Source organism: Eutrema salsugineum, unplaced genomic scaffold, assembly GCF_000478725.1.
Source record: "Eutrema salsugineum unplaced genomic scaffold, Eutsalg1_0 scaffold_18, whole genome shotgun sequence".
NCBI lineage: Eukaryota > Viridiplantae > Streptophyta > Magnoliopsida > Brassicales > Brassicaceae > Eutrema > Eutrema salsugineum.
Window position 1 is genome coordinate 3,108,183 of NW_006256846.1, and position 27,501 is coordinate 3,135,683.

A 27,501-nucleotide genomic window follows, 5' to 3' on the forward strand; every position below is an offset into this window, starting at 1 on the left:
ACAAAACTAACAAACCTTCACTTTCAAAATACTGTACAAAATAACAAATTCTATGGTTTAGTTAATACAAAGAAGATATGATGGTTTTCTGTATCAAACTTCATCTAGGGAAGTCTTCTTGTTTCCCATATACACTATTTTTCTCAAACATGGTTCTTGTTTCCCATATACACTATTTTTCTCAAACATGTTACAAATAACACAGAATTGATGGCGCTTCTCCCGCCTATTTTTCACCAACAAGACTTGTTTTTTTTTTTAAGTAGTCCTATAGCTTCTGGATAAATGAAAGAACGAGATCGGTGTGTACAGAGAAGAGTTGTGTATCCAGGAATAGCTGTTCCATCAAAACAACAAAGCCATACAATTAGCAAACTCAAAGTCTTTATCAAACTATTTGAATATCAAGTTTACTTAAAAGGGACTCTCTCACCTTCATAAATTGGCGATGGCGACTAGGAAACGAGTCGATGAAGCTTTCCTTTAAGAGAAGAGACACCTGAACGAAAGAAAGTATCAATATAAATTGCATGATGTCTAAAGTTAGCTAAATCATCTCAAGAGGATAGCAAAACATGTTCATTCTAAAACTGAATAGTAGATGAAAAAACAAACCTTATCATTGTTGGATTGCACATTTGTTATAGTGTGAGACTGCAGATTAGAGCAAAGAGAATCCAGGTACGACCGTAAGACGCTCAGGAACCCTTTTGCAGCTTCAACCTATAGATAATTAAATTGAAACACAATTGATGACAATTGGCTAGAAATAGCATGCGACATGGCAAATCTCCAGAGCAAAGAGAGAATGACTAAGAGAGAGAGTCAGAGACCTGCACATCGGTACATTCATACACTGGTCTTTTCCTTGCTAGATAGGTTTCTCCGACGAGCTTTGAGTGATAAGGACTCAGCGCATTATATAAGTCTCGATACTGAGGCAACTGAGGAATACTTGGTGACTTGACCTGAATTGTCATTAGAAATATAGACCGTGAATACTTGTTCCATCAATATATCTTATGAAGAAGGGACTCGGGTATTGCTAAGAACAATATTTTGTTTGTGTTTTTTATCTTTTTTCAGAAGAACATGAAAAAAAACGGTAACATGTTCATTAGCAGAAGATAATAAGGGAAAAGGTAGAAACTGACCTGGTTCTTAATAACGTCCACGACGATAACATTAGTTAGTTTCGACTGAACTTCACTTGTTCTATTCTTTACCCCGACCTAGAATGACCACAGTTAGTTAAGCAACATTAATAATTATAATACGGATCTTACAACACCGGAATCATCTTCACAAACTCACTATGTAAGGGACTGGGGCATCCAAAAATTCCAGCATATCATCTGGCAAAACCTGGAAATCAAGAACAGCCATTAGTCATACATGGGTTACACAAAGGTTCTGAGTGTATACGCCAAACCGAAACAGGACAATACCGGCATTAAAAGGCTCTGCCACCGGAAGGGACGGATTACTGGGATAAGTGATAGAACTGATGCAGCTAAGATTCCCTATGTATATCACCGAAAATAAAACACTATTAAAGAGGAAAAATACAATCTTTGAAGATTAAGACAGTAAACTCAATAGATGATGTCACAGACTATGCTTTACCAAATTGGAGCAAATAAATACAATCTGTTTCTCAAGCAGTGCTCCTGCTAGGATCATCAAGACCTGCAAAGAAGAGAGAAATATCAGATTTTGAGGTAATTATGTCTAAATGCAGGAACTAGTGCCGGTCGAAAATCAATGGCAGTGACCAGATAAAGAACGCATTAGCATCATCATAAGAAACACTGCAACTTCGAGTCCTCAGAGTTCTAGCATACAATGCATGTGGAAAACCATATGAAACGGATCACCAGAAAAAGAGAATATTAGATTACAAGGAGTTATTAAAGATGATTGAACGTTTTTTTTTTTTAATTATATATCTCTTTTGTATATCAGAATCAGTATCACAGAAACTACATAGTCAGGTCATCATGAGAAGAAAATATTGAAAAGAAAGAAATCACATTGTCAAGTCGCAGTGATCCACACAACGAAGCGACAGCCCATGTAGACAGTGCAGCCGCTTCTTCCTCAGCCATGAGCGCAGTGTGTGCCTGAAGACCAAGGAAGACACGAGTTTCTGGATAGTCATGTATACGTTTCAGGTTGTTATGTAATGCAACAAAATTGTATGACTGTGATATACGATTGGTATAGTACCTCCGCGAGTTCTAGACTAGTACTGCATGATCTTAGGTCACTTGTCGATCCGGGTGTATGTAACGCCGCTTCATCGGGTCTATTATATGCGACTGGATGAAGATGCTCCAAAGGATGAAATGTAATAGTTGAACCTCTTGCCGGGCATTTTAATTGGTAATATTCACATAGTATCTGCAACGACCCATTGTTTTTGGACTGAAAGAGATTTGTTAAGTTCGAGTGTTAGGACTGAGGAGCATGATGATGACAAACACAACATAGATACTTCCAAGATAGCAAAATAGACAAACCATTGCCCACTCAAGGATATCAAGATTACTGCTTGTATCATCTTGACCAGAAAAGGATGCTTCGTCTGTCTCAGTATCATCTGCACTGGTCCTAAAATGCCTCTTCTCGCAGGGAGCAGCCTGAAAGCTGCAAAAAGCATGTTATATGATACGAAAAGTACGCTAACCACTAATGCATTATAATTAAGGATTCTTCCAATGATCGAATCTACAAGAAATGCTTTGCAAATATAATTAACAAGGTCAGAGTTAACAATGTCAGTACTATTAAGCCATAGAGTTTGATGAAAGACGATCCAAAAATCTGTAAAACAGATTTAGGCAATAGTTTTTACGTGCATTGTTATACGTATTTAAGCAAAAGACAGATCAAGGGATTGCTTGTTATGCGACTTAACAGATGAAGGAACGGATTCTGATGCTGTACCTCGAACTAGAATCAGAGACCTCATCTAAAAATGGGCACCGAAGAAGGGGGCCAGGATCTGGTAAACAACTTTCTCCACTTTGCTTAATACTTGACAAGGTATCGTCAGCTTCAGCTACATGGTTGTTAGACTCTGCAAAACACAGCTCGGTTCCTTTTGTAACTGTCTCGACTTTCTGATTCCCCTCACATGTTCCATTATCTGAGATTTCCTCAGCTTCAGGGAGTTCTGAAACTGCTTCTCCAGTTTGTTCATTTGTGTCCGCAGAGTCTCTTTGTTGGGATGATGAATCATTTAAGCTTTCTCCAATACTCAAATCTATTGGGGGTTCTAAAGATGCACAACTAATGCCACTCATCAAATGCTCCAGCCTTTCTTCCAAGAAGATGCTAACATCAAAAAGAGTATCAAACGTGAGAACAGCTTCAAAAAAGCGAAAATTGCAACAAAGAGGATTTAGCCATAAGATATATATGTGTCTCAATGAAATAAGGCATTTCTTGAAATATTCAAGTTGAACATTTTTTTGCGAGATGCATAATATATTATGTGGATTGCATGAAGGCAAACACAGATGTCAGAAGGGAGTCCATACACACCTATTTAACACACCGAAATGCAATTCGAAAAACGGCAGCCTGGTAATGATGCAATAGCATCTGCGAGTTGTCATAACGTAGCGACTTATTGATGAGCAAGCAGGTTGTTTATCCAAAACCGTTGAAAGCAATCTGGACGGCTTGTTCACAATTTCTTCCACTAGTATGCAACATCCATACAAAGTCGAATTATCAGCAACCTGATGAGGAAAAAACATCACAGAAATGAGTCATCCAAATAAAAAAAGCAAAAGAGATACTTTGGCCACGATGATGCTTACCTGCAACCTAAATACAAATGAAAGGTCACTAGGTCTAAGATGTTCCTGCAAAGTTAGCAGCCCCGTCTTTAAATTAGTGTATGCTTGTGTATATAGATATTAGCTTTGTGAACTGAAGTTGATACAATTTTGAAATCCACGATATTTCCCGTATAATACAAAGATGAAGCTTTACATCAGGCAAATACCTGACTGAGAATAATCTCACTCAACTCGCTCATGGAAGGAGTTCTCTCAACAGCATGGACCTGAAACCATTAGTCACCAGCATAAACTTAATAGACACAACTATAAGTATATAAATTACGTATTCCAACATATATATCACAGTTAAACCATCAAGGGTAAAGCGTAGCAGAAACATTTAACCCAGAGAGAGAGAGAGAGAGAGAGAGAGAGAGACCTACTGGACTTAACAACAAACTACCAACACTGCAAAAGACCGTCAAAATTGAGTGAATGCAAAGTGTCTGGTACATACTAGACAAGTTGGATATGCCGAGAACCAACAAAATTTTAAAGTATGACCGCAGTGCGCTAATACTATACCATACAATATGAGGACATTTCAGCTTAGAACTGTAGATACTTTTCTAGAAAGTCAACATATGCATTCTAAACCAGTTTCAGCCTAAGATATAAAGAAAAAATGAATCAAGTACCTCAATGCCTCCAGGAAAGCAAAATGAATGAAGATCCTTGTATTTAATTGGAGGCTGCTTATCAGGAGGGTACACAAGTAAGACCTGAAAATAAAGGTTATATACTTAGCAGCTGGCAGATGAGAGTATATATCTATATAAAACAAAATGATACCTCACCTGAGGTTCGAGAGTGGGTTCTACACGGGAATGATTTTGAGAGACCAGCGCACTTCGCAATCTCCCAGAAGAGCCTTCAGATTTTCTTGCAATGTACTGTCTTTCAAGTGCTTGAATATCACAATTAGGATGAAGTCCAACCACAACAACGCTTTCAAAAAGCCTTGAGGGATCGTTAAGTGGTTTATGATCCTGTTTTGAGACAAGTTAGAGACAACAATGTTTATAGATCCTAATTGCTTCTCTATTAAAGTGATTGCTAGTTCAACTTCCAAAACACATACCAAATACTGGACCTGAATTTTCGCCCATTGACGCTTTTGGCTGGTCAAAACCTCAGGATTGTACACCATACTCTTGGTTTTAGGAGTTTCATAGAAGTTTTTGACCGCCCTCGACACCTGCCTCTGTAGCCTCTCCAAAGGGCTATCACTGGATTCATCTTTCGATGAAAAGACTACAGAAGGCCTAGGTGGGTTTATCGCAGAGGCAGCAGCAGCAAAAGCCATTGCAACATCTTCTGAGGTCTGCGTGAAAAACGACGCTCCCCAGCTCGGACTACCACTTCCTTCCTCATTCTTGGCCATAACTTTACTTCACTGCAAGATAATGAGTAGTATCAGTGATTACAATTACTCAAGGATACAAACTAATAATAGTGTAGAGAAGCTTCATAATACTAAAGAGAGACCATTGCTTAAACTGATAAAGAATCATGATTTTTTTCTTGTTCTTTTTCTTAACATTGTCTAGTTTGAGTCAAACAAGATAGATACTGATAACTGAAGATAACTCGAATTTGAGGAAACATGATTCCTAAATATATAAGACAGTGATGGGTAATGACTTAGAGATTCTCTTCATTCCTTTGTAATAAAATCTCAAGTAATTTCACATTTTCAAGTGTTTGATTAAGAATTATAAGAACATAAAGTACTGAGATTTTAGATCCATCTCTTCAAACACAGTCAATTCTGGAACTTAAAATCAAAAATTAGATCGGAAGGTGAAATTAAGAAAATTAAAAGAAAAAACCAAAAAAGCAAAGCACCCATGAAATATTATTTGCAAAGTATCGTAACTCTCACTCAGACAACAAAAAAAAAGGTACAAAATCCTACGGAATTTGAAGATAATCTATGATAAGCTTAAGGTACTAATATGTGGTCAAGCCAAATTCAACAGAAAATAAAGTAATCAGACACAGTAAAAAGATATACGAAGATGAGAAAAAGGTAAAGAAGATCTCTCACCTATACAAAAACTTTAAGCAGAAATTGCAGAATTTAAAAAAAAAAAAAATGAAACGGATAGCAACGATGGAGGAAGGAGAAGAAATCAACGCTTGAGTGAAAATTGAAACGGTTGTGAAATAAAAACAAAATTAAATTCGTTTCTTCAGAAGAAAAGAAGAAGAACTTCACTATGAGGATGATGACGATCAAGAAGAAAAAGATGATCCTCGTGTTCTTCAGAAAATGAAAAAAGAAAAGAAGGAAAGGCTGCGGAAGACAAAGAGACAAACACGCCGGTCAGTTTATTTTCTTCTTTGAGTAAAGTAAGTTGTCGTTTTGTACTTAGTATCCGCGCATACGCGCAGACTTTTTCCGAACATACAGTATATATTAATCAGTATTGAAGTATTTACTAATCAGACACAAATAGGCCTGAATTTTTCAGTGAAGATAAGTGTCCTTAATCTTCATTAGGGGTTGGGCTAGTTCTTGAAGTAGGCCCAGTTGGGTTAAGCCCATTACCAGCTCGGATATAGTCTCTTCTCTCTCTTTGGTGTGAGTGGTTGTTGAGATCATTGTTTACCCGGAAAATTAGGGTTCATAGGAGAGAGAGTGAGTGAGCGATTGTATTCGGAGATTGTAGCTCGAGTTAAGCTTGATTCTAGTGGATTCCGGATAATCTCCGGTGAGACGTAGGGTGCTAGTTAATGCCCCGAACTCGTTAAATCGTGGTGTTCTTCTTTTCGTATTGCTTTATCTTTCGAGAGTGAATCGAGAGGTTAAACGACTAGAGAGCAAATAGAGTTTGAATCGAAGGCCTTAAGGTTGCACAAATTGGTATCAGAGCGCCAGGTTTGATGCGGGATCAGTTCGATTCAAGATGACGATGAAGATGGAGTTAAAGATCTCGATGTTCGATGGATCCACAGATTTCGGAATATGGAAGAAAAGGATGTTGGCTCACATCACAGTTCAAGGTCTCAAGGATGTTCTCACAGAATCGTCGGAGAGTTCTACCTCGAAAGAAGAAGATGGTAAAGATCCGGAAACGGAAGAAAAGAAAGCTAAAGATGAAGCTGCAAGACTGGAGCGAGACGAGAAAGCACTCAATCTCATCTTCATGGGAGTAAGTGATCATGTGTTAAGGAAGCTGGATAAGTGTACTACGGCAGCTCAGGCATAGGCAACATTGGATCGATTGTACATGGCGAAGACTTTGCCAAATCGTGTCTACACTCAGCTGAAGGTATATGCATTTCGAATGCAAGATTCTCGCTCCATTGACCAGAACGTAGATGATTTTCGGAAGTTAATTGCTGATCTTAGTAATCTGAGTATAGAGATACCAGATGAGGTCCAGGCAATACTTTTACTGAATTCATTACCGTCAAGGTATGATTCTTTAAAGGAAACTCTGAAGTATAGTCGTGATGGGATCAAGCTAGATGATGTGGTTTGTGCGGCCAAATCCAAGGAAACCGAATACAAGGACAAAGATGCAACTAGCTCCAAGAATTCAGGTGAAGGTCACTACGCAAGGGGAAGATCTAAGACGAGAGACAACCATACAGGAAAAGGGAAGAACAACAGGTCAAGGTCAAGATCCAAGGACGGCAAGAAGATTTGTTGGATCTGTGGCAAGGAAGGGCACTTCAAGAAACAGTGCTACAAGTGGCTTGAGAAAAATAAGGGAAAGATTCAAAGTCAGAATAAGGCAGAGTCGTCATGTGCTCAAGACGATGCTCAGGACTTGGTTGGTCTCATCGCTTGTGAGGTCAACATGTCACAAAGTATTGTGGATCACGAAGAGTGGCTGATGGACACAGGCTGTTCATTCCACATGACGCCAAGGAAGGACGTATTTTTTGAGTTGCAGGAGGTCTCCAAAGGCAGAATTTGGATGGCGAACAACACCAGTTCAGAAGTTAAGGATATAGGAAGGACAAGTTTGTAGAATGGAAAAAGATGGTGGAAGTCCAATCAGAGAGGAAGGTGAAAAAGTTAAGGACAGACAACGGGCTTGAGTTCTGTAACTTTAGGTTTGATAGTTTCTGCAAAGAAGAGGGTATAGTTCGACATAGAACTTGTACATATACGCCGCAACAGAATGGAGTTGCTGAGAGGCTCAATCGGTCCATTATGAACAAGGTTCGAAGCATGTTGAGTGAAAGCGGATTGGATAAAATATTTTGGGCGGAAGCAGCGACAACTTCGGTGTATCTGATCAACAGGACACCCTCATCTGCAATTGATTTTGATATTCCAGAAGAGAGGTGGACTTCAGCTGTTCCCAATCTGAGTGGTTTAAGGAGATTTGGGTGTGTGTTCTATGTTCACACGAGTGAAGGGAAGCTTGATCCAAGGGCAAAACAAGGGATTTTCACTGGATACCCAGAAGGGGTTAAAGGCTTTCGAGTTTGGTTACTTGAGGACAGGAAATGCGTCATAAGCCGCAATGTGGTCTTCAGGGAGGATGTGATGTACAAGGACATCACAACAAAGACAGCTCCAGGTAAATCTCAATCTATTACTCTAGTTTCTACTAACAAGTTTGTTAGCCTTGATCTTGCAGGTGAAAACAGGTCCTCAGAAGATTCAGTTCAAGGTGGAGTTTCACAATTGGAAGATACGTCTGAACCGGAACAAGTGGAACAAACTGGTGAATCTGGTACAGAAGGGTCCCAAGACATTTCAGATTTTCAACTTGCTAGAGATAGGGTTCGAAGACAACCAAGGGCTCCGGCTAGACTTGAGGACTACAGGGTCTATAGAGACGAAGAAGACGAGGAGGATATAGCCGGTTATGCATACTATGTAATTGAGGATGGTGGCAGGCCCGAGCCACAAAGTTATAAGGAAGCTATGGAAGATCCATACAGGGATAAGTGGTCAAAGGCTTCAGACGAAGAAATGGAATCGCTAAGTAAGAACAAGACTTGGATTCTGGTTGATAGAGTCAAGATGCAGAAACCGATAGGATGTAAATGGGTTTTTAAAAGGAAATCAGGGATCGTTAGAGTCGAAGGACCGAGGTTCAAGGAAAGGTTAGTTGCCAAAGGGTACTCGCAGAAGGAAGGAGTGGATTATCAAGAGATTTTTTCTCCGGTAGTGAAACATATTTCGATCAGGCTTCTTCTGTCAGTGGTGGTACATTTCGATATGGAACTTCAGCAAATGGACGTGAAAACGGCTTTTCTCCATGGTTACTTGGATGAGACCATTTACATGGAACAACCGGAGGGGTATGTGGACAAGCGGTATCCGAATAAGGTTTGTCTACTCAAGAAGTCCTTATATGGGTTGAAGCAGTCTCCTCGACAATGGAACAACAGATTTGATGATTTCATGAGAACGAGTGGTTACATCATAAGCGAATACGATAGTTGTGTATACTTTAAGGTGCTGAAGAATTGAGACTATGTGTATCTACTTCTTTACGTAGATGATATCTTGATTGCTTCGAAGAACAAGAAGCAGGTTGGTGAACTAAAGGCGTTGCTAAGCTCAGAGTTTGATATGAAGGATTTAGGCGAGGCCTGGAAGATTCTAGGAATGGAAATAACAAGGAACAGATCAAAAGGTACTCTTACTATTTCTCAAGAGGGGTATCTATTGAAAGTTCTTGGCAATTTTGGGATGGATCAGGCTAAGCCAGTAGCTACGCCTATGGGGATTCATTTTAAGTTGAAGTCGGCTACGGATGACGAGCTGAAAGTACAGTCGGAAGTGATGAAAAAGGTCCCTTATCAGAGTGCTGTCGGGAGTATTATGTACTCGATGATAGGGACAAAACCTGACCTGGCATATGCTGTTGGTCTGGTCTGTAGATTCATGAGCAAACCGTTAAAGGAACATTGGTCAGCTGTTAAGTGGCTTCTCAGATACATAAGAGGGTCATCTAAGGTTAAGCTGCGTTTCAGGAAAGATGGAGAGTTCATGGCTAGAGGTTACTGCGATGCAGACTATGCTGCTGATTTAGACCGAAGGCGTTCGATTTCTGATATGGTTTTACGGTTGGAGGAAATGTCGTCAGCTGGAGGTCGAGTCTTCAGAAGGTAGTGGCATTATCTACAACCGAGGCAGAATATATGTCGGAGCTTGGATTTGAGCAAGGACCAGTGGATATCTACTGTGACTCACAGAGTGCGATAGCGTTAGCTAAAAATGCTGTCCACCATAACAAAACACGTAGATACCAAGTATCACTTCATCAGAGATCTGATAGCAATGGGTTTAGTTCGAGTGCAGAAGATTGCAACTGCCTACAATCCAGCAGACATTTTCACCAAGACCTTACCAGTTGGTGAATTTCAGGAAGCGTTGGAGTTACTGAGAGTAACATCTGACTGAGCAGGTCTATGCTTATAACAGCTGAGTGGGTTTACTCAGGAGATTGGAAGCTGCAGAGTGTTGCAGGGGCTTCAAAGTTTTCGAAGGATGAGCGGGTTTGCTCATGACCGGAGGTGTAGTTCACGATGATGAATCAAGCGTGTGAAGATGAAGGACAAGGTGGAGAATTGAAGATAAGTGTCCTTAATCTTCATTAGGGGTTGGGCTAGTACTTGAAGTAGGCCCAGCTGGATTAAGCCCATTACCAGCTCGGATATAGTCTCTTCTCTCTCTTCGGTGTGAGTGGTTGTTGAGATCATTGTTTACCCGGAAAATTAGGGTTCATAGGAGAGAGAGTGAGTGAGCGATTGTATTCGGAGATTGTAGCTCGAGTTAAGCTTGATTCTAGTGGATTCCGGATAATCTCCGGCGAGACGTAGGGTGCTAGTTAATGCCCCGAACTCGTTAAATCGTGGTGTTTTTCTTTTCGTATTGCTTTATCTTTCGAGAGTGAATCGAGAGGTTAAACGATTAGAGAGCAAATAGAGTTTGAATCGAAGGCCTTAAGGTTGCACATTCAAAAAGGGTAATCCGTCCCGTTCCGCACCTATCCCAAAGTTCCTAAATTTTTTCGAGAAAGGAAAATTGTAATTTTCCATTCCAATTTGAAAATAATATTTGAATGGGTAAGGAAAAGAGTAGGGACGGGAATAAGATTATCCGAACTTTCCGTTGGATAGTTATATAAAGTGAAAGATTTTGGTTAAGTAAAACTTTTTTATAATAAATATTGATTTTTTTCCAATTTATTAACAAATAATAACTTTTTTTTAATAAATATTAATTTTAGTCTAATTATCCGAATTATCCGAACTTTTTTCTGTCTCTTTCCTGATTATATTTTACTTTGGGATTGTATAGATAATATGTTTTGTTTTGCGGATTTTCCGTTCCCGTCCTATACTCGTAAATTTCCTTCCCATTATTTTGTGGAAATATTTTGGATAGTATATTTAGATTCCCGAAATTCTCATTCCTATTTTTTACCCGTAAATTTTCGTCCCGATTCCAAAAAAACACAAACAATATATGATTTTATTAACTTGTGCAGTGTCTATGTTTTATTTTGATATTTATACCCTTCTAGTTTTGGCATCCATATGGTTTACGTGTTTATATAGTGTACATACGCAATTTGCAAAGATGAGACAAATACGAAGCTTGAGTTGTACCCAATCGAAAGAAGTTAATATATCCATGTAGATGGCGGAGGCATTTGTAGTAAGATGGGGGCAATTGCCCCCAATAAAAAAAATTTTGTTTAGTATAAATTGTTTACAATTATAACAACTGTCCCTACATTAATCAATTAATATGCCCACATTCAATTTTTTTGACATCCAAGGGTTTAGTGTCTACTCCATGTAGAACCAAGAGTTTAATGTCTCACTTCTCCAATAGTTACATTATATACTAATTTCTTAGTTAAATTTTAAGTATTTATAGTGGCAGTTTAGTTACAGTTCTCTTTGGATTTCATGGACTTCAATTCATAGTTAGGTTCTGATAGCCCACAATACATGATTCTCCAAATACATATCATGTCCACTAAGATATCTCCAATACAATGTTACACGTCTCACCCAAACAGATGTCCATTCTTCCGGTTCCTTTGACTTCTCTTTCTTATAGTTTAGTTATACAATTATCTACTTAGGATATCAGATTGTGAATTTGGATTTCATCATTACACATGTAGTAGAAATTTTTTTATCTAATTAAAACTTTAGTTTACAAGTTGCTCGATTTGACACTCATTCTACAATAAATTGTATAGTAGATATGCTAGTAGATATAGTCTTAGAAGAACTGAATACTTGTCATCTTCTTGAGAGAAATCTATACGCTTTCTTAGAACTTGTTCAGATAGAACATGATAGTTTTTTTTTTTTTATTAATGCTTAAACCACAAATTTCAGAAGCGTCTTATTAAACATGCATACCATATACTTTATGAGAGCTTATGATCCTAATTGATATTGACTAAGCAGTTTAGATTGAAGCATAGTAATTCACAATGAAAAGAGGATTAGTCATTTATAATGTAAAGTATGGAAGCATCATTGATCTTTTATTGGATTTGTAGACAAAAACAAACATGGTAGTCCATAGCACATACAAACAGACGCTTACCTGGAATGGGAGAAGAAGATCGAGATGATCTATGATTGTCAAGAGTATTCAGATCTCAAGATGGTGAAGCTAGCTGTTACAAAGTTTTATGGCTATGCTATAAACTGGTGGGATCAGAGCACAACAAGCCGCAAACGTAATAGAGAGCCACCTGTTGATACGGGATGAGTTGAAAGCACTGATGAGGAAATGCTTCGTCCCTAGTTACCTTCATAGGGAGCTCCACCAGAGACTTAGGCGTTTGACTCAAATAAATAGCAGTGTGGAAGATTATTTTCAAGAGATGGAATCTCTGATGATCAAGGCTGGTACTGAAGAAGATGATCAAGAAGCAACCATCGTTAGGTTTTTGAGTGGGTTAAACCGAGAAGTTCAAGACAGAGTGGAAATGCAAAGCTATGCTGATCTAGAGGAGATATATTACAAAGTCATTCTGGTCGAACAACAGCTCGAGAGGAGAGGATCTCGATCAACTTTTGGAGTTTGTTCATCTATGGCTAGACCAAGCTTTTCTAAAGAAGAAAAACCAAGTACCGAGCCTGTGGTGTCTGCTAAATCATTTTCTGCTAAACCAGATGTCAGGGTCAAAACTGACGCATCAACTACTAGAGCTCGTGAGATAGTCTGCTTCAAGTGTCAAGGAAGAGGACACATTGCTAGTGAATGTCCTAACAAGAGAGTTCTGATTCTCTTAGACAATGGTGAGTACAAATCGGCAGATGAAACAGAGATCTCGGATTCCGTGGAAGAGCATGAGGAGTATGCTGCTACAGAAGATCTTTTGATGATGAAAAAGATACTAAATGTGCAAACTAAGATAGAGGAGGAAGCACAAATACAGAACCTGTTTCACACAAGATTTAATGTGCAAGGCAAGATGTGCAATTTCATCATCGATGGAGGAAGCTGCATCAATGTAGCAAGTGAATACATGGTTAATAAGCTTGGCTTGACCGTGAAGAAGCATCCCAAACCATACAATCTGCATTGGCTCAATGATAAATGTGAAATGCGAGTGAACAGCCAAGTAACGGTTTCTCTAACTCTTGGAAAATATGAGGACGAAATTCTGTGTGGCGTATACCTATGGAGGCCAGTCACATTCTGTTGGAAAGGCTATTGCAGTATGATAGACAAGTAACTCATGATGGCTCCACCAACAAGTATTCTTTTGAGTTCAAAGGCAGGAAGCATACTCTTGTTCCAATAACACCTTTCGAGATTTATCAAGATCAAAAGAAGAAAGAAAAAAAGGTTGAGAACAACACATACAAGCAATCAAACTTCCTTGCCAAATCTGGTAATATCCAAAGAACTCTATTCTCTCAATCATCTAGTCATAAGTCTGCTTATAAAGAAACTCTTTTGAGTTTATCTAATGTTTCACCAGAGTTGCCGAGTGGAAGATCTTTTGTTTTGCAGGACTATAAGGATGATTTTCTTAGGCCAACTGAACCTTTAGATGATGATAGTTGGAACAGAATTTAGTTTGGACAAATAGATTGCATCTTTCCTATGAAGAACCCATCTAAAGGCCTTATCTTCACCAAAAAGATCCTTAAGCGAAAGGAGTTTCTAAACAATCAAACCACCACTGAAAAAGGAACTCAAAACAAGAAAGGAAAAGGGATAAGGACTGGAGGACGTGTGGAACTTGAATACTCTGACTTAAATGATGCTAAGAAGCGTGGAACACCTCAAACTCCAACACAGATCACTGCCAAAACATACTTGCAAGGTAAGCATAACCCAAATTCAAGCTCTAATGGTTCTTGTTGGGATCGCTTTGACCCCAAGCGGATAAAACCATCTCAAAAATGATTAAGTATTGGAGAAAACCGATTTGGCAAGAAGGAACAACTGCCCACCAAATATGGGTCGAGCTGTTCCACGAAACAAGTGGGCCGAGCCGTGCTCACCAAGACGAGTGGACCGAGCCGCGCACGAGAGGAATGGGCCGAGCTGTGAACGAGCCGAGCCGTAAGGAGGAAGTAAGTGAACCGAGCCGCGTGAAAGATGTTCGATGGGCCGAGCTGTGCAAAAGAGCTAACGGGCCGAGCCGTGCTCGATATCACAAATGGGCCGAGCCACTTCCTCCCACAATTGGGCCGAGCCAAGGCCTTGAGAGACGAAGCCCATAGAAACCCTAGGCGAAATATGAAGGCGGTGGCCGCACGAAGAGATAAGGAAATATTCCTAAAATTTCTCCCGAGATTCTCGGCTAGGCGGTTTAAGGAGTCAGTATAAATAGGAGATTTACACGATTCATTATGTAACTTTTGCAACCCTAAGCAATAAAGACTAAACACTTTCACAGCAATAAAAACCTTCTTTCGATCTTACTGTTCTTGCGATAAACCCTAGAAGTTTCCGATCCCTTAAGTTTTCCTTAACAAATTCTTGGTTGTGCGAGTTTTGGGCTCACACAATTTGGCGCCGTCTGTGGGGAATCGAAATTTTCTTACTCTAAATCGACAAGACTTTAAGATCCGAAGAACATGGCGAGCAACACCCTCGACGATAACAACAGCAACAACAACGATGGTAACAGCGCAGAGAAGGATGCTTCAGCATCAGGCACAACGACGGCAACGACCGAAACCTAAGAGGAGATGCGAAACATGATGGCTGCGTTGATGAAGAAAATCGACGAGCAGGACAAAAGAAACGAGGCAATTACGGAGAGGCTCGACGCGATGGCGGCTAAGCGACAAACTTGGAGAGCCAGAATTCCCGACCCGGTGGATGGAATCCAGAGACACTTCGACTTCTCAACGCCTGCAGAGGCCTCGGGGAGCGGCGCAAGAAACCCCTTGGGTCCACCAATATTTTGTCCCCTCGGCGAACAGACTCCCGCGGCAACCCGAGTCAACATCACCGAGCCGCCTCCACTCCGTCGGAACCCAAGGCGACGAGCCGGCGAAGAGGAGAATGATGCGATCGACATGGACGCCCAACGATGGAACCACGAACTCGAAACAGAATGGCTCGGCTCGACGAATAAGCCAAGAAGAGCTCGCCTTGGTACTAAACGGCGTTCGGACTGACGAAATCACCGATCCGACTCGCGGCGACAACCCGACTGAAGAAGAAGAAAACCTCCAATGGATCGAGCAGGCGGAGCGCGAAGACGAGCCGAGGAGAGAAGAGCGGGAACGAACTCCCCAATTAAAGGGAATGACTCACGCACAAACTCTCGAAATCAAAGAGCTGCGAGCCTCAATGGCTCGGACAGTAGCTGAGATACGCGCCATGAAGTCTCAAGTGCACAACACGACGAGTGCTGCGCCTGCGTTGTGTGGAGTATCACCATACTTACGGGCATTCAACGGCACAATGCCAAACTTTAGGAGCAAAACTCGCGGCTAAGATGGCGGCGGGAGAACTCCAGAACGCGGTTAACCTCAAAGACCTCGTCCTTATCGACCAAAAGAAGGAGCCAAGCCGAGCGGTGCGGCAGACCCTGTAAATCCTCCCTATCTTTTGTGTTTTCGCCAAGCCCCCTAAGAGAGGCGAACTCGAAGAGCGACCCGAGCCGAGGCAAAGAATCAACATGATCCTGGGTGGATCTCAATATTACCAAGACATGGTGTCCTACATCAAAGCCTATCAGCGCCGAGCCGAAGCGAAGGAGAATTAGACGGAACCGACCGACATCCCGAATACAGTGATCTCCTTCGCCGAGGAGGAAACGGCAGGAATCGACAGACCCCACAACGATCCGCTGGTGATTGAATTAACGATCAGGGATCACGATGTGGCAAGGGTGCTAATTGATACTGGGAGCTCGGTGAACGTCATTTTCAGGGAGACACTCAGAAGGATGGGAATCGATCTCTCTGAAGTGACGGCGATCCCCAAACCTCTAACAGGATTTTCAGGAGAAACAACGATGACTATGGGAACGATCAGACTCCCTGTGGTAGCTGGCGGAGTCACTAAGATCGTCGAATTCTGCGTCACCGATCACCCAGCAATCTACAACGTGATTATGGGAACTCCATGGATCAACGGGATGAGGGCGGTCCCTTCCACCTATCATCTCTGCCTCAAATTCTCGACTCCAGCAGGCATCAAAACAATCTGGGGAAATCAGAAGGAGTCGCGAACGTGCTGCATAGCGGAGCACAAGCTGAGGAATCCCGTCACCGACGCACGAGCGGACGTAGATCGCAAAAAGATGAAGACACACCGAGAGCCTGCGAACGAGCTCTCAAAACTCTTATAGCAATTACAGATCGCGGAGAGCCGCGAAACGCGCGGCGAGCCTGTATGTGATGCAGTGAACTCGGTGTGCATAGACGAAGCGCGTCCAGAGCGATGCGTCGAAGTCGGAGCAAAAGTAGAAGAACCTCTGAGAAGCGAACTTCTTTCTCTCCTCAAAGAGAACATCAACACTTTTGCCTGGACAGCGAAAGACATGCCGGGCATAAGCATCGACGTGACCTGTCACGAGCTGAACGTGAACCCAACCTTCAAACCAATCAAGCAAAAAAGAAGGAAGCTCGGACCCGAACGAGCTAAAGCAGTTAACGACGAAGTGGAGAGATTGCTCAAAGTAGGATCAATCACCGAGGCCAAGTATCCAGACTGGCTTGCGAATCCGGTGGTTGTGAAGAAAAATAACGGCAAGTGGCGGGTCTGTGTAGATTTCACTGACCTCAACAGAGCGTGCCCAAAAGACAGTTTTCCTTTGCCGCACATCGACCGGCTCGTCGAAGCCACTGCGGGAAATAGGCTGTTAACATTTATAGACGCGTTCTCCGGCTACAATCAGATCCTGATGCACCCTGATGATCGGGAAAAACGGCATTCATAACTGATCGCGGGATATACTGCTACAAAGTCATGCCGTTCGGGCTTAAGAACGCAAGAGCAACATATCAACGGCTCGTCAACAAAATCTTCGCGGCTCAGCTCGGGAAAACCATGGAGGTATACATCGATGATATGTTAGTCAAATCACTCGAAGAGAAAGACCATGTCGCGCATCTATGAGAATGCTTCGAGCAGTTGAACAAACACAACATGAAGCTAAACCCGGCGAAGTGTAGGTTCGCAGTCACCTTGGGAGAGTTTTTCGGCTATCTGGTAACTCACCGAGGCATTGAAGCGAACCCCAAACAGATCAAGGCATTAATCGAGATGCCCTCTCCAAGGACGAAGCGAGAAGTGCAAAGGCTCACAGGAAGGGTCGCTGCACTAAACAGGTTTATTTCCCGTTCCACCGACATGTGCCTGCCTTTCTACGACACCCTTCGGGGAAACAAGAAATTCGAGTGGGACGAGCGATGCGAAACAGCTTTCCAAGAATTGAAGAATTATCTGGCAAGCCCACCGATCTTGGCAAAACCAGTCCAAGGAGAGCCTCTCTTCCTCTACGTCACCGTATCTGCTACAGCTGTGAGTGGGGTGCTTATCAGAGAAGAACGGTCCGAGCAAAAACCCATTTTCTACGTCAGCCAGACACTGACCGACGCCGAGACCCGCTACCCCCAGATCGAGAAGGTCGCTCTAGCCGTCGTAGTCTCGGCTCGCAAACTGCGTCCATATTTTCAATCACATTCGATTGTTGTGCTCGCTACACTTCCGCTGCGCTCGATCCTACACAGCCCGAGCCGATCCGGCCGGCTCGCCAAGTGGGCCATAGAGTTGAACGAATACGACATCGAGTATCGGAACAGGTCGTCTGCAAAGTCACAGGTGCTCGCATATTTTCTCATCGAACTTCCAGCCGAAGCGACAAACGAGCCGACCCCAGACAAATTATGGATGCTGCACGTCGACGGCTCGTCATCCAAACACGGCTCAGGAATAGGAATCCGCCTCACCTCTCCCACAGGAGAGATATTGGAGCAGTCTTTTCGCCTAAACTTCCACGACTCGAACATTGAAGCAAAGTACGAAGCGCTGATCGCCAGCAATCAGAGTTCGAAAGATCAGAACCTTTTGCGATTCACAGCTCGTGGCATGTCAATTCAACGGAGAATACGAGGCAAAGGATGGACGAATGGGAGCTTACCTCAAGGTGGTCCGAGAGTTGGTGCAGAAGTTCGACGAGTTCGAGCTCACAAGAATACCCCGAGGAGAAAACACCTCGGCTAACGCCTTGGCAGCACTTGCTTCGACCACAGACCCGGATCTCCGACAGACGATTCCAGTTGAATTCATCGAACGTCCTAGCATCGAAGAGGTAGAAGGAGTTCAGCTGATAAATCCTCCCGAACAAGAACCAAAGAACGATGAAGCCATCGCCATGGACGAAGATGCCTCACCAGCCGAGCTGGAATACGGCTGCGACAAAGAGTGGCTCGGAGCCATCCGAGTATATATCGCCGATGGAGAAGTGCCAACCGACAAGTGGGAAGCCCGCAAATTAAAAGCTCAGGCCGCGCGGTATGTCCTCGTCGACGGCGAGGTGTTTAAATGGAGATTTTCAGGACCTCTCATGACATGCGTCGAAGGACCGGAGGCAAGAAAGATCATGCACGAAGTGCACAGCGGCGCGTGCGGAAACCATTCTAGTAGAAGGTCGCTCGCGATCAAGATAAAATGGCACGGTTACTTCTGGCCTACGATGGTCAAAGACTGCGAGAAATTTACGGCGAAGTGCGAGAAGTGTCAACGGCACGCGCCAACAATTCATCAACCTACCGAGCTGCTGTCATCAATATCGTCACCTTATCCTTTCATGAGATGGTCGATGGACATAGTCGGACCTCTACATCGATCGAAGCAGAAGCGTTTTCTGCTCGTCCCAACGGATTATTTTTCCAAGTGGGTCGAGGCCGATTCCTACGCAAGCATAAAGGATGCTCAAGTCGAACACTTCGTATGGAAAAATATCATCTGCAGACACGGGGTCTCCTACGAAATAGTCACCGATAACGGATCCCAGTACATCTCGACGCGTTTTGAAGCTTTCTTCGAGAAATGGAAAATCCGTCTGAGTAAATCTACGCCAAGATACCCTCAACGGAACGGACAAGCTGAAGCAGCCAATAAGACGATCCTAGATGGTCTGAAAAAGAGGCTCGACGCAAAGAAAGGACGATGGGCAGACGAACTCGAAGGAGTCCTTTGGTCGCATCGAACAACTCCGCGCCGAGCCACCGGAGAAACTCCATTCGCTTTAGTCTACGGAGCGGAATGCGTAATTCCCCCCGAGGTGGATTTCCCGGGTATTCGACGAAGACTTCTACCAGGACAGGAGGGCTTGAATCACTTGATGATGTTGGATGAGCTCGATCTAGTCAACGAAAGGCGCGACCAGGCTCTAATCCGAATCCAGAACTATCAACAAGCAACCGCGAGATACTACAACAAAATTGTTCGTAGTCGAAGATTCAAAGAAGGAGAGCTCGTCCTTCGAAAGGTTTTCCAAAACACTGCCGAGAAGAATGCAGAAAAGCTCGGAGCAAACTGGGAAGGTCCTTACAAGATTACAAAAGTAGTTCGCCCAGGAGTCTACGAACTCGCGACGGTAGCTGACGAAGCGATTCCAAGATCATGGAATGCAATGCACCTGAAGAAGTACTATCACTAAGGCTACAACACGGTCAACATGAACTACGGGACGGCTTGATCCCTGCAAAGGATACGTAGGCAGCCCGTCCTCGGACGGGTTCAGCTGTCCCCCCTCCTAAAAAGGGGGGGAGTGGGTACGTATACACATACCTTCATTTAACTCTACAATTTTAGCTCGTCTACCGTCTCTAGGAACATTGCCACTTCGGCCAATTTTCAGTTCGTTTTAAATCATCTACTTATTTCATGTTCACCTCGGAATTCTAGTTCGTTCATTGTTGCTTCGGCTAGTTTCTCATTCTAACTAAATCAGCAACTTATTTCATGTTCGCCTCGGATTTTTAATTCGTTCACTCATCACTTCGGCGAGATATCATATCACTTCGACAAAGTTATCATGACTTGATCACCTCGGACCTTTACTTGTCCTCATTTTCAGTTCGGCAAACTAAGTCTCCAAATGCCTCGTCTCGTTGCTGGCCACAACGGGACAACAAATACAAAGTTCTCTAAACGGACTTTTACCACATTTCTTAGGACGAGGTTGCAAGTTACATCCTCTATGGATAAAAATCAAGCGCGCTATACAAACTTCAGACCAAAAACGTATCGGTCGCCACAGTTTGCTATCGCACACGAGATTATAAGTCGACACTACATCGCTTTCTCTAAAACCGAAGTAAACTCTTAAAACCCGGCAAAACATACTCACCCTCTCAGGAACGCCGGTCTATAGTCATATTCCAAAGAGACTACTATGTCCTCTCGAACTTCCGCCTCGTCAACGAGAAAACACATAACTTACTCGAAAAATACTTCGGCGTTAGTCGGAAATTTCTTTCTCAAAATAATCTAAAACAGCTCACCTCAATGAGGACCTCTCTCAGTGCTAGAATGGACAAATCCCAATAAGAGTCCCGAAATCATCTTTGGTTAATAAAAACAAAACGCCTCGTCGTTTACGCGGCTCGGCATCATACAACGAAAACGCCTCGTCGTTAAACACGGCTCGGAGTTTCCAATGAAAGTTGCCTCGACATTATCGCTTAAAACACCTCAGCGTCACCTAAAATGGAGACGCTCCACGAATCAACCCCCAGCTCGGGATTTAGAACTCAAACAGAATCCTTAACAACTCGCCCCTTAGCCCATATTTCTATCGATTTCAAAAAGCTCGGCTAGGGAAGCAACCGAAATAAGTCATCAAGGAAAAACACATCAAATCCAACAAAAAATGACTAAGGAAAAATATGAATACAACTATAGCCAAATCAACAGTCAGATGGATAAACCCGTCCAGGCACCAATCACAGTAACATACGAGTTCGAAAGAAGGATAAAACTATCCAGATGCTGAGTACAAAAGGGCGAATATAAAAGATAAAGGAAGGAAAAGAGAGGTCAAGCAGCAGAACACGTCTCTCGTTCAGCAAGGAGGCTCGAAGGAACAGGAGTACCTGCGTTAGACCCGTTCAGATCCTGGACACCGAGGTTAGCCGCCGTCTCCTCGATTGGCTCGTTACCTAAAAGGGTATCAACGAAATCTGGCGATACTGGCGAGAACACCAAGCCACCTTGGATCTCAGGCGCAATGCGGTCGTACGAGTCGTCGTCAACGTACTCGGCCTCCCAAGCCTTCAGCTTTGCCTCTTCAGAGTCCAAAGATCCTTCGGGCTTCCGAAGCTCCTCGATCATAGCAATGTTCCCTTTGATCTGTCCAAGCTCGTTTTCGTCGCTCTTGGCTTTCTCCAGCTTGGCCAGACCTTCCTCCATTTTGGTGAGACGCTCCTGAAACTTAGCCGTCAACTCGCGCCTCACCTCTTTCGTGGCCCGCTTCACTTTAGCATCGAATAAAGCATCTTTAGCTTTGATGCGCCTTTTCAATAAAGCCACCTCGGCACTCCTGGCTCTCCTGGATTCTTCAAGGCGAGTCACCACGGAAGACACCTTGTCAACGTTGGCTCGGAGAGTTATTTTCTCCTCTTCAAGCTTCTTAATTCTGGCCCTCGCCTCGTCTAACTTTCACTTAGCCGTCGCAGCTTCCTTCTGAGCCTCCTCCAAGCGGCGCTCGTCCTTAACTAAGTCCAATTCATAACCGGCCATCATCTCGTTGATAGCCGCGACAAACTGCAAAAGTGGTGATTCCTTAGATTCAAAGATTACATGATATCAAGGAAGAAGCAAATTAGAAAAGTACCTTGGTACCGCGCTGCGCCATGGCAGCGTAGGAATTCGACTGCCTCAACTGCTCGGGGGGGGGGGGGGGGAAGACGAGTATCCGTGTTGTTGACGCGGGCGAACATTACCGCGGAGGCAGCCGGGTTGTCAACTACCAGCTTACGAGATGCGGGCTCGCCGGGCGCCGATTTACGTTTCTTTTTGGATGGCTCGTCCTTTTGGATGGCCGCGCCCTTGCCCTTTTCCGCGGCCGATCTCTTCCTGTTGGAATCATGCTTCAGCAGATCTGAAGCCGGAGGCCTCGATTGTTTCGGAAGAGCCAGAATCGCCGAGGAAGGAGGCGTTTTGTCTCGAGCCGCAGAATTTTCTCCAGACGCGTCGGGAACAATCTCGCCCGGCTCCACCTCGGGCGCCGCCTCCTGCGCTGTCGCCTCCTGCGCTGCGCTCTCCCACCTTCGGATCGACCACCAAGTGGTCCCCAAAGGGTCTTCGTCTTATTTACAAAATCCTCGCCCACTGACGCCTCGTTCACCAAAACGTAGAAGAAACGTTCAGTCCAAAACTGATCTTTGCTCGAGAAACCACCTATGATCTTACGGTTGGACTTGTTGGAAATATAAAATCTGCTTCCTCCCGGGGCTCTCCGGATATCCATTAGATTGAGCAGATGACCGAGCTCGATGTCGACACCGCATTCGAAGCTCCGAACCAGGATGCCAATTATATGTCGCAAACCCCTCGGAATAATCTGTCCGATCGAAATTTCATGCTCCCACAAGTATTCGAGGATAACTCCAGGGATTGGGAACCATAGGAAGCAGAGCTCAAAAAACGCCTCGTATAAGGTAAAATGGTTTTCGGGTGGCTTGTCGGCTCGGTCATTCTTTTCCGGAACGACAAATTCAAGCGCTTCGTAACGCCTCAAACGACTCGGGGGACGAGAGTGTAGAACCGGGAGGATCGGGTTTTTACCTTTTCACCCGTTTAGGTTTCCCTTTCCCAGAAGAAGAGGTGCCTCGGGATGCCATAAGCCGTTCCAATTCGAGCCTCGCCTCAACCAGATCGAAAGGAAATGCTTCTTCCTGGGAAGATGATGCTCTTAAACAGCTTTACTACAACCTTGGAATCATTGGTAGGGGAAGCAATGGCCTCAACCCATTTGGACACATAGTCCACAGCAACAAGTATGTATTGATTTCCAAAGGATGAAATGAAAGGTCCCATAAAGTCAATCCCCCAACAATCAAAGATCTCCACTTCTAGAATGGGGTTTTGAGGCATCTCACTTCTTTTAGATATGTTCCCATGCCTCTGACAGGCATCACATGCTGCAACCACCAACTGGGCATCTTTGAACATTGTAGGCCACCAGAACCCACTTTGAAGAACCTTTGCCACAGTTTTGAATGCCCCCATGTGACCTCCAAAAGCAGAACCATGACATTCCTGCAACACAGGTTGCATCTCCTCTTCAGCAAGACACCTTCTGTATAACTGATCCTTGTTCAGAACATAGAGGTAGGGCTCATCCCAATAGTATCTCTGGACATCTCTGAAGAATTTTTTCCTCTTGTAAGCATCCAATTCAGGGGGCTCCACCCCACATGCAAGATAGTTCACTATATCTGCAAACCAAGGCATCCTCCTTTCTTGAATGCTCTCTACTTCCTCAAACTCCAAGTATGAATGGAGCACCATCAGAGACTCTTCAGGCAAAGCATCATCTATGGGGACTTTTTCTTCAATCCTCAGCCTTGAGAGATGGTCTGCAGCACCATTCTCAATCCCCTTTTTATCAAGCACCTCCATATCAAACTCTTGGAGCAATAGAACCCATCTCAACAGCCTTGGTTTGGCATCTTTCTTGGTCATCAAGTACCTGAGGGCTGCATGATCAGTATACACAATGACCTTTGATCCCACCAGGTAGCTTCTGAACTTATCAAAGGCAAAAACTATTGCCAGCATTTCCTTTTCAGTTGTAGCATACTTCTCTTGGGCAGAGTCAAGTGTTCTACTGGCATAGTAGATCACATGCAACTTCTTGTCTTTCTTTTGTCCAAGTACTGCTCCAACAGCAAAGTCAGAAGCATCTGTCATGACCTCAAAAGGTAGAGACCAGTCTGGTGCCTGAACTATTGGTGCACTAACCAATGCCTCCTTGATCAACTTAAAGGCTTCTTCACATTCAGCATCAAAGGTGAAATCCACTTCCTTACACAACAGTCTTGTTAAGGGCCTGGCAATCCTTGAGAAGTCCTTTATGAATCTTCTATAAAACCCTGCATGACCCAGGAAGCTCCTTATCCCTTTAACAGAAGTGGGGGTTTGCAGATTTACCATCACTTCCACCTTTGCCTTATCAACCTCAATGCCCTTTTCAGAGATCTTGTGCCCAAGAACTATCCCTTCTTGCACCATGAAATGACACTTCTCCCAGTTCAGCACCAAGTTGTGTTGCTCACATCTCTCCAACACCTGTGTCAAATTAGAGAGACAATCCGAGAAGGAGGAGCCATAGACACTAAAGTCATCCATGAACACCTCAACTTTCTCTTCAATAATGTCAGAGAAAATGTGCATCATACATCTTTGAAAAGTGGCCGGTGCATTACATAAACTGAAAGGCATTCTCCTATAAGCGTAAGTGCCATAAGGGCATGTGAATGTTGTTTTCTCTTGATCTCTTGGATCTATGGGAATTTGGAAAAATCCAGAGTACCCATCGAGAAAACAAAAATAAGGATGATTAGCTAACCTTTCAAGCATTTGATCAATGAATGGTAAAGGAAAATGATCTTTTCTAGAAGCAGAATTCAATTTCCTATAGTCAATGCACATGCGATGGCCAGTTATTGTTCTTTGAGCTATGAGTTCATCCTTATCGTTTTTCACCACTGTGATCCCACCTTTCTTGGGTACAACATGAACAGGAGACACCCATCTTGAGTCAGAGATTGGGTAAATTATCCCTGCCTCAAGAAGCTTTAGTATCTCCTTCTTAACCACTTCCCTAAGGTTGGGGTTAAGTCTACGTTGGTGCTCAATAGAGGACATAGATTGGTCCTCTAGGTGGATCCTATGGGTGCAGATGTCAGGAGAGATCCCTCTAATATCAGCCAAAGAATACCCTATGGCTCTCCTGAACTTTCTTATTTCATTCAGCAATGCACTCTCTTGGTCCTCTAATAGGCTATCATTGATGATGACAGGATATGTGGAGTTTAGTCCTAAGAAAGCATACCTGAGCCCTGTTGGTAGAGGTTTGAGCTCAACAGAGGGTGCATCAGCCTCATTCCAGTCCTGGTCCAAGCTGCTTTGGCTGGTGACTGATTCTTGGATTGCCAAAACCTCAGTGCCATTCTGTTCCAGCTCCACAAACCTTGTCTCAGGACCCAGCTCTCTTGCATTGTCCAGATACAGCTTATACCCTTCACTTGCTTCAGCCAAGAGCCCATTGTCTCCTTGTTCTTGAGTTAGAGTAGCTTGAAGAGGATCCTCAGTGTTCAGCTCCTCAAGCAACTCATCAGCCAACTGATCCATTGTCTCTACATAGAAACATTGACCTTCAATGGTGGGTTTCTTCATCATCTCATTCACATCAAACTTGAGCTTTTCAGACCCAAGTTGAAGCTCTATTATCCCACCTCTCACATCAATAATAGCTCCTGCAGTGGCTAAGAATGGTCTGCCCAAGATAAGAGGATCTACTGGCTCTTCATCCATCTCCAGCACAACAAAATCTGTTGGAACCTCAAAACCACCTATCTTGACAGGTAGATCTTCCAACATACCAACAGGCAATCTAACTGATCTATCTGCAAGGATAAGAGAAATCTTTGAAGGTTTGAAAACTCTAAAGCCCAGCTTCTGTGCTATGGAGAATGGCATCAAGGTGACTGATGCTCCTAAATCACAAAGACATCCAGAGAATAGAAGAGGTCCAATGGCACAAGGGAGTGTGAAGCTCCCTGGATCAGTTAACTTCCTTGGAATGGACTTCCTCTGAATGATAGCACTGCATTCATGACTTAGTACTACCATGCCTTGAAGCTCTTTTGTCTTGTTCAGAATAGCATCCTTCAAAAACTTCCCCATCTTTGGCATCATTAAGAATGCATCAATGAGAGGCATTGTGAGTGGTGTCTCTTTGAGTGCCTTCTCAAATACAGCTCTTGCCTTGTCCACTAGTTGCTTCTTAAATCTCCCTGGAAATGGGAGCTTGGGTTGGTATGGAGGTGGTGGCACATACTTCTTCTCTGGTTCTGGTTCCTTTGCTACCTCTTTACCCTTTTCTGACCTTGGTTTCTCAGCAACTTGATCATCCTTTAAGGCTGCCTCCCTCTCAGGTTGATCATTGTCCTCAATGATCACATTGTTGTTCTCAATACCAGGTAACTCCTTGCCACTCCTCAGTGTAATGGCCTTGGCATATTCCTTGGGGTTGGGTTCTGGTTTTCCAGGTAGGTGACCTTGGTTCCTTGAGCTTGATGCCTGGTTTTGCTTCAGTTCCTTGATTTCCTGCTGCATAGTCTGTTGACCCTGAAGTAGTTGTTGCAGAATACCAACCATATCTGTACCCATCTGTGGCTGCTGTTGAACCATTGGTGGCTGAAACTGTTGTTGAACCGGCGCCTGCTGTTGGAACTGTGGTGGACCAAACCCTGGTGGTGCCTTTGGCTGCTGTGAAGTGTAACCAGTGCCCTGAAATGGTTGCTGTTGCTGACCAAAACTCTGATTCTGACCAAATTGATTCTTGGGTTGGAATGACCCTTGAAAGTTGTGCTTGGGAACAAAGTTCTTTGGAGCTTGAGAATTGGGATAGACCTGGTCTTGTGGGTTAGCTACATTGGTGTTCCTGTAAGAGAGGTTTGGATTGGCATTACCATACTGATATCTTTGGAACCTCTGATTCCCAATGTAGTTGAGCTCCTCTTGGGTAAGACCTTCTTCACTTATGTTCTCAAAAATTTGAGAAGGTTCCTCATACTCTCCAACAAAATGCATTGGCTTCTGAGTGGTGAATTTCAGCTTGTCCAATTCACTCCTCAACTCCTTAACTTCTCTGGTGAGCCTCTGTTCTGAGCTTGAACCTTCAGACCTATTTGATCTGTCATAGTCTTCACCATAAGTATCATTGCTCAATGCTAAGTTCTCCACTAGCTCTAAAGCAGCATGAATCTCTTTACCCAGAAAGTTCCCATTGGAAGCAGTATCCAGCTGGTTTCTAATCTTGGGAAGAGCTCCCCTATACAGTGTGCTGAGAAGAGAAGCCTCACTAAACCCATGGTGTGGGCATTGGTTTGTGTAGCTCCTGAATCTCTCATATGCTTCACCAAAACTTTCATTGCTTTGCTGAGTGAAGCTAGAGATTTGGTTCCTTAGTTT

General features: G+C 43.4%; 2 protein-coding genes and 1 non-coding gene across 4 annotated transcripts; 2 read left to right on the plus strand and 1 right to left on the minus strand.

Annotated features, from left to right (window-relative positions):
- Positions 1 to 6,184, minus strand: LOC18020418. 2 transcript variants are annotated; one of them, XM_024157315.1, is made up of 19 exons: positions 5,905 to 6,184; positions 4,936 to 5,250; positions 4,652 to 4,843; positions 4,493 to 4,576; positions 4,019 to 4,078; positions 3,831 to 3,875; positions 3,550 to 3,749; positions 2,950 to 3,339; positions 2,523 to 2,649; positions 2,230 to 2,427; positions 2,034 to 2,123; positions 1,627 to 1,689; positions 1,449 to 1,523; positions 1,315 to 1,365; positions 1,155 to 1,232; positions 834 to 968; positions 616 to 723; positions 434 to 499; positions 1 to 337 (listed from the first exon to the last, which is right to left on the minus strand). In XM_024157315.1, exons 2-19 carry the CDS (start codon positions 5,236 to 5,238, stop codon positions 269 to 271), a joined length of 2,334 nt encoding a protein of 777 aa, XP_024013083.1. In that variant the 5' UTR covers positions 5,239 to 5,250; positions 5,905 to 6,184; the 3' UTR covers positions 1 to 268. The 2 variants fall into 2 exon arrangements, with proteins under 2 accessions (XP_024013083.1, XP_024013084.1); XM_024157316.1 differs by having other exon boundaries at positions 6,076 to 6,117.
- A 9,594-nt stretch (positions 6,185 to 15,778) lies between these two features.
- LOC112087277 lies at positions 15,779 to 17,227 on the plus strand. Its single transcript, XM_024157299.1, has 3 exons — positions 15,779 to 15,873; positions 16,216 to 16,573; positions 16,646 to 17,227. Exons 1-3 carry the CDS (start codon positions 15,779 to 15,781, stop codon positions 17,225 to 17,227), a joined length of 1,035 nt encoding a protein of 344 aa, XP_024013067.1.
- A 10,167-nt stretch (positions 17,228 to 27,394) lies between these two features.
- Positions 27,395 to 27,501, plus strand: LOC112087400. Its single transcript, XR_002900081.1, has one exon. It is a non-coding gene; the product is annotated as a small nucleolar RNA R71 (small nucleolar RNA).

Excerpts from the sequence above, each read along its gene's own strand:
- LOC18020418 (XM_024157315.1), bottom strand. The coding sequence starts at position 5,238 with ATGGCCAAGAATGAGGAAGGAAGTGGTAGTCCGAGCTGGGGAGCGTCG. Across the intron at positions 3,876-4,018 it reads GTGAGATTATTCTCAGTCAG|GAACATCTTAGACCTAGTGA; the intron begins GTATTTGCCTGA and ends CTAACTTTGCAG. Across the intron at positions 3,750-3,830 it reads CATTTGTATTTAGGTTGCAG|GTTGCTGATAATTCGACTTT; the intron begins GTAAGCATCATC and ends TTTCCTCATCAG.
- LOC112087277 (XM_024157299.1), top strand. The coding sequence starts at position 15,779 with ATGGCGGCGGGAGAACTCCAGAACGCGGTTAACCTCAAAGACCTCGTC. Across the intron at positions 15,874-16,215 it reads CGAGCGGTGCGGCAGACCCT|GGAGACACTCAGAAGGATGG; the intron begins GTAAATCCTCCC and ends CGTCATTTTCAG. Across the intron at positions 16,574-16,645 it reads TCACCGACGCACGAGCGGAC|ATCGCGGAGAGCCGCGAAAC; the intron begins GTAGATCGCAAA and ends TAGCAATTACAG.